General features: G+C 39.2%; 1 protein-coding gene across 1 annotated transcript; it reads right to left on the bottom strand.

Moving 5' to 3' along the window:
• Positions 1 to 2,880: 2,880 nt before the first annotated feature.
• On the bottom strand, positions 2,881 to 6,344 carry LOC141637635 (uncharacterized). Its single transcript, XM_074447108.1, has 5 exons — positions 6,281 to 6,344; positions 5,694 to 6,012; positions 4,506 to 5,605; positions 4,284 to 4,419; positions 2,881 to 4,165 (listed from the first exon to the last, which is right to left on the bottom strand). Exons 1-5 carry the CDS (start codon positions 6,342 to 6,344, stop codon positions 2,881 to 2,883), a joined length of 2,904 nt encoding a protein of 967 aa, XP_074303209.1.
• Between the last annotated feature and the right edge of the window lie 321 nt (positions 6,345 to 6,665).

Here is a 6,665-nt window from a genome sequence, read left to right as displayed (position 1 = left end):
ACATTCCCACTGTTTTAAGATAGACTTAATGATTTTTATATGCAAATGATGTGGGGTGGTTTTTGTTGAAGTTGGCATTTGTTAGATTGAAGAGGGTAGTACTATTGCTGTGTTCTTGAAACAGTTGTCGAAGTCTTAGTCTCTAAATGAAGTTTCAATGGTGTTACTGAATCAATCGATCGTTCATATGGTCATGGACAAAGGAAAACATAGTCTTATTAAATTCTACATTGATGCATAACGGCCAAAAACTATCTAACCTCTTTCTGTATATTAATAGTGATATTACTGAAAGTATTGAATTTTAGGTAGATTTGATAACACGTCAGTTCTGTTGCATCTGTTGCATGTATCTGGGGCTCCCCGTGAATGTTGGAGACAGATATATCCTCCGGCCGATCGCTATCCCTATATCGTCTCCTTGTGTATCGATGGCTGTCTTAGTTTTCCAGTCGTTAATGTCGTAGTCTTCGTTGTCAGGCGGTGTGGGAGTTAGGTCATTGACGTGGGTGACAAATCTGTTGCAAAGAAAAATTCAAGTTAATATAAAGTAACTTATTACGGCTTTGATGCAGGAGCGAAGACTACACTCGGAGAACATACCTTGGTGCCATGTTTGCTTAAAGAGATTGCAGGATATTCTTTTCTAGAGGTGAGTTTAACATTGAAATTAGTTCTTTATATAGTTTATTTATAATCTTGCTAGTTCTCTAGGATTAGGACTCTATGATTTAAAAATCAATTGGGACAAACGTGGTGGACGTTGATGATGTAATATTTGAGTTATGGTAGAATGGGGAAGGTATTTTTTTTTTTTTTTTGAAATTGTCATCTCATTAATAATCAACTAAGCGTAGGTTACAATGAAAATAACAAATAGACAAAGGAAAATCAAGATTGCTAACGTAAAAAATACATTCAAAATAACTATCTAAATACTGGTAATTAATGGCGCTGCCGCTCCAAAATCATAAATTTCTTGAATCTATGAATAATCGATGTCTTTGCATCCTTCTTGATGGAGGGAAACAGTGTAGCCGTCTTGATGTATTTATCCACGAAACAAATCTGATAATCTCCCTGTCGATTAAAACTTATTATATTGATAACAATCCCACGAAAAAATGGAAAAACCCCGAAAGAAGGGACGGAACAACAGTTCTCACCAAAAGGAAGACTATTATTGAAAATAAGATAGATCTGCATAATATTAGTTGTTTAAGAAAGCTTTTGTGGGGCTTACCATCGATGGATGATCGATGGAAGCCCCCGAATAATAATGGAGGCTAGGTTTTTAGTTAGCTAATGGGGAAGGTATTTTATTTGTGTATATTCCATAAGAGTAGATATTTTTTCATATATTTGTGTACATAGGGATAATAAGATTTTTTAATAAGATTTTTTAAATTGTATTTTACCTGTGTATATTCCAGTAGAGAAGGTATCCTAAATAGTTTAAAACAAAACTTTATTAATTTTTGCTTTAATCATTACGTTGTGGACGTTTTTTTCCGTTCATATTAGTTAAATTTGAAGATAATAAAATAATCAGATGGAATAAAAAGCCATTAAAATCTAGTCATTGTTACATTAGTCTCATGCAGACATGTCAATTGAACTATTTAGACCAGACCTGGACAAGGTCGTTGTAGTTCGGGTCATTTTTGGTTGGGTTGTCGAGTCCAACTTATGAAGGTTCTCGTTTCAATTACATCATTTGGAGTCACGTACTCACGTTTAGTCTCGATTATTCGGGTTCGGTTTATGGTAGCTGTTTTTGCACGTTGACGTTCGGCTTTTTTCAGTCTCATTGCTTTAGTTCTGTCATAGGCTATTTTGATGATAAACCAACTAATGTTTACTTTTGTCATACTCCATCGAATTATTCGAACATAATACTTAGCATATTAAATACTGTAATTTCACTCTGATGATTAACATACATTATCGATTAAATGATGGTTTAGGCAACATGTTTGGAGCTTGCTGACTTTGATGATAGTAGCATTCAATTTTTGTTCACTGCGTGTCGTCCCTTAGAGGGTGAGAATATGTCTAAAACTTTTATGTATTACAACCATTGATTTGCATTAACTGGCAGAGTGTGAGGCTCACAAATTCTGTCCTGAGACAATGTCTTAATAATTGCTTATATATTACTCTTTTCGTCTCGGTCGCCTGTTCAACTTTAATAATTATTGTGAGGAGTGTTGTCAGGCGGTGTCATGTTTTAAGGATAAATAAATCTAATATAAACTAACTTAACAGTACTTGGATGCAGGTACCAAAACCATACATGGAGAACATACCCTGGTGCCACGGTCAGCTAAAGAGGTGGCAGGATAGTCTTTCTTTGATAAACACTGTATACTGCTACTGCTGGTTATTTATCAATTTCGCCGGCATTCATCTTCAGGTAACAGTCAGTTGCCTCATCTCATTCATCCGTTCCTTATTTTTTTGACTTGCACCGTTTCAATCAAAGGATTTATGAGGATCACAAGATTTGAAGTTGACTGATTTCGTCCTCGTGTGTTTTGTGTTATGTACTCATTTGAATGAAGGTCATCTTGCTCCTTGATCTATCTCATCCTGTTGGGGTGTTGCTGGTCCCGATGATGTTGTTTTTTTTTTTGCCTTTTCTATGCACTGATTAATCAAATGTAATTCGTATGAAACTGATTAAATGATCACAGAACACTTTAAGACGTTACTCAATCAACCTTGGGTTTAACTATAATTTTCAAAATCCAGTTAATGTTCCAACTATATAATATCAGTTAAATTCTTAACTGAATAAATGAGCACTAAATACTTTAATACGAAACTTTATGAACTTAGGCTTGGATCATAATGTTCATAATCGAGTTATTCCCCCTATTAGTCAATAACAGGCAAATTCGAAAACACCTCTTTGTATACTATATTTCGTGTATATCCCTTGAAATTCTGGTCACTATCATCTATGAAGAACCTCAGCCCTTGCGGTGTCGTCGTCCTCGATGCCGCAACGTATAACTGTCCGTGACTAAAAACTGGCTTCGGTAAGTATACCCCGACGTGTGTAAGGGACTGACCTTGACTCTTGTTTATGGTCATTGCATAGCATGGTTTCAGTGGATATTGCCTTCTCTTGAGAATGAATGGTACCTTAGGATCCGTCGACGTTAACACTATCCTTGGGATTAGCACATGCTTACCCACGTTTGATCCGGTGATAATCCTCGCCTCCACTATATATTCTCCTGTTCGTGTTACAATCAATCGAGTTCCATTACACAATCCTTGAGAGGGGTTAATATTCCGTAAAAGCATTACAGGCATGCCTACCTTAAGCTTGAGCTCGTGCCTTGGCAGGCCTTGTAGATTTAGCGTATTTAGGTACTCGATTGGGTAAGCCGAGAACTGGTCATCGCTGTCTATAGAAGCCGCGCATACTTCATCGCAACTTTTATATATTTTATAGTTGCAAGGGATCTGGCCGGTCATATAGTCGTTTACTGTATCCGTTGTTTCGTTCAAAGGAGTCAGTATTGCGCGTTCACGCAAGTATTCATCATCCTTACTCCCTTCTACGAAACTCGGGTAAATTTCATCGACTACTTGTTTAATATCAAGCTTCCCACACACTGATGTGTACTCCTCGGGTATCTTTATCCACGTCCCTTCATCCTCATGCTCTTCCGCTTTCGCTTCTAACCTCCCGTCACCCATAGCCAATAACCACTTATTAAATCTCTGTCTTTGACCATCTGAATCCGTAACCCTCATGCTCTTCCTTAGAAGAAACACCGTGCATGATCTCCATATATGTGATCTGCTTATTGAGGCTTGTACGATATCCTGTCTCTTCCCCTTCGATACGATGGGGAGCACTTGTCTGAAATCGCCTCCAAGTAACACCACCTTTCCCCCGAACATCTTTGAAGAGGCGTCCGGATCGGTGTAGCTTACTATATCCCTCATTGTACGATCTAGTGCTTCAAAAGCATTCCTGTGGTCCATTGGGGCTTCATCCCATATAATCAACGACGTCTCCCGTAGTAGTTCAGCCAGCTGGCTATTCTGTTTCACATTACACGTTGAGTCGTCGAATAGCTCAATAGGTATATCAAACCTACTATCTACCGTCCTTCCCCCCCCGGTAGTAGTAACGCCGCGATACCTGTGAATCGTATCGTCAGTATTTAAATTGCCATTATCATTATATCTTTTTCTTCCTCTTGTTTGCTGTTTTTACATTTATTGTTAAACACTTAGTTAATTTAGAGATCTAACCTGACGATGCCACATTGAGTACAATCTTGCCCTCCGACCGTAGTTTCGCTGAGATTGCCCCGTATAAGAACGTCTTTCCTGTTCCTCCATGACCGTAAACGAAAAACAACTCATGTAACTTGCTACTAACAGCATTGATAACTGCATCATAGACATCTACATTTGTAGAAATTTGTTAATACTTTGTCATGTATTTTACGATGCTTATTTTCTAGTTTATGACATACCTTTTTGCTCTCTGTTCAGTAATTTGACCTTCCCCTCCCACTCGTCCCTGAGCTGCTTGCGATCGTACTTCCTCTCATCCCTAATCAGTCTGTTCTCCATGCCGTGTACATCTGATTCCACTGGTTGCGGCATACTTTCTATGTCCGATAATCTCGTGCCGTATCTCATCAGAATTTTGTCTATCTCAAGTAGGGTGTATGGCCGTTTGGCGGCATCACTAAGTTCTAAATTAGGGTCTCCAAACAATCTTCTTTTCTTGCGCCCAATGTCCTCTGATAGCATCCCATAACTCTCCTCCCACAGCTTTGTTATATCTGTTACTTCACAAAACAGAATCATCGTGACGAATAGCTCCCTGAGCTGCGACGGCATTGCCCATTTATTTGCCTCTGACATGGCTTCATGCCACTCCTTATCATTATTTAAAAGGCCATGTTCATAACAAGCTTCCTTGAATGTAGGGTACACAACGTCCCCCAATGTTCTAATTTCTTGATAACTTTGCGCACCCTTGATTATGTTAAGGAGCACTCTCAGGTAATACTTTTCTCCGGCTGTTGGGTGAACGTAAACCATCCTGCCAATGCACTTCCCTTGCTTCCTTTTGTGCCATCCCCCTTCCTTCCGCACGTATTTTGTTGGAAATTCCGCATAGGATAACGTTCTTGCATCTGGCTGATTTGCATTTGTTGCCATCCACGCTGTCATCATTGTGTTTGTGCTGTTTTTCTCCTCAAATATTTCTTCTAGCATATCACTGTCCTTAATCACCACTGATTGTTCTCCTTCCAGGTGCACGGGGAGGCGCATCACTGAAGGATATCTCTCCTGGATACCAAACTCAAAGATCCTCCAGGCCGCCTCTGATGCAGATAGATATCGACAGTCCATGTAAGCCTTTATCTGGTCCTGTGTGTCCTCTTGTATGACTAAAGTCGCTTTATCTGGCCCCTTTGATATATATTTAAACAAATACTTTATGGCTTTTGCTGTGTTGCACCACTCGACATTGATGTGTGCATCAAACATTAAAAGCAACCCTGGGTTATATGGTACAATAGATCTATTGTCCATCTCATGGATACCCTTTTTAATGTTCCTGCACGTCGAAATTTAACTGTTAGTTCACGTCAGTGACACTCTTGTCATTAGGTTAGAAAGTGGGCAGCTTTAGAATATGTACTTACCTACTGTCCTTCCTTCTTACGTACACTGGATACCCATTGCGGTCCAATGTTGTGCTCTCGTTATGTCCCTTTGGATATTTCTTTGTGCAAACATCATTCATCATACATGGGCAATTAGGACCATCTTTGCCGCATGGTCCATGGACCATAGAGCGTGACACAATTTCATAAAACCGTGGCTCCTTGTTTTTGTCAGGTATCTCCGCATGGATTATGGTGTCGATGAAGTCGGTTGACACCTCTTCACTCCCTCTCCTTAGCCACAATAATATATGAGCATGAGGTAAACCTCTATTCTGAAACTCTATGGTATAAATATCTGCAGGGGCGGGGAACATACGTTAGCTATTTACATTTAAGAATAGTATTTAACATTGCGGTTCAGTTGATTCAACAGAATGAGTTCAGACAGAGACAGGGATCTGATCTTGTTTGTCAACAAAGTTTTGTTCTTTTTGTAGGGAGGTTTAGTCTGGTTAATTGTTTCCTTCTATGGGTGGTCTTTATTGATCACTGTTGCATTGACGGGGAACATATGTTAACTTTTGACATTTAAAAATAGTACTATTTATCTTATCAAAGTTTACCTGCAACGGTAGGTCCAAAATAGTCTTCCTTTTTCAAAAGGTGCATAAGTTGCCGGAGCTTCATCTTGAAAACTCTGGCCACGATATCTGGACGGTCCTCAGCTTTTTATTCACCCATGAGAGCCAGAGCTGCCTCGATTTCTGGCCATCTTGGATTTGCAGTGAATGTCAAAAATAAGTGAGGATTTCCGTACCACCGACAGATGGCCATTGCATCTTGGTAGTTTTGTTGCATATATCTCGGGCTTCCAGTAAAGGAGGGAGGCAGATATATTCTCTGACCAATAGTTATCCCCATTGTATCTCCTTGTGTAATGGCGTCATATACGTTATTTAAAACATCACATCTGAACTTGTCTTGATTATTCCTAATAAACCAGAGTCT

Source organism: Silene latifolia, unplaced genomic scaffold (assembly GCF_048544455.1).
Source record: "Silene latifolia isolate original U9 population unplaced genomic scaffold, ASM4854445v1 scaffold_124, whole genome shotgun sequence".
NCBI classification, from domain to species: Eukaryota; Viridiplantae; Streptophyta; class Magnoliopsida; order Caryophyllales; family Caryophyllaceae; genus Silene; species Silene latifolia.
This window is presented reverse-complemented; position numbering and strand designations above follow the sequence as displayed.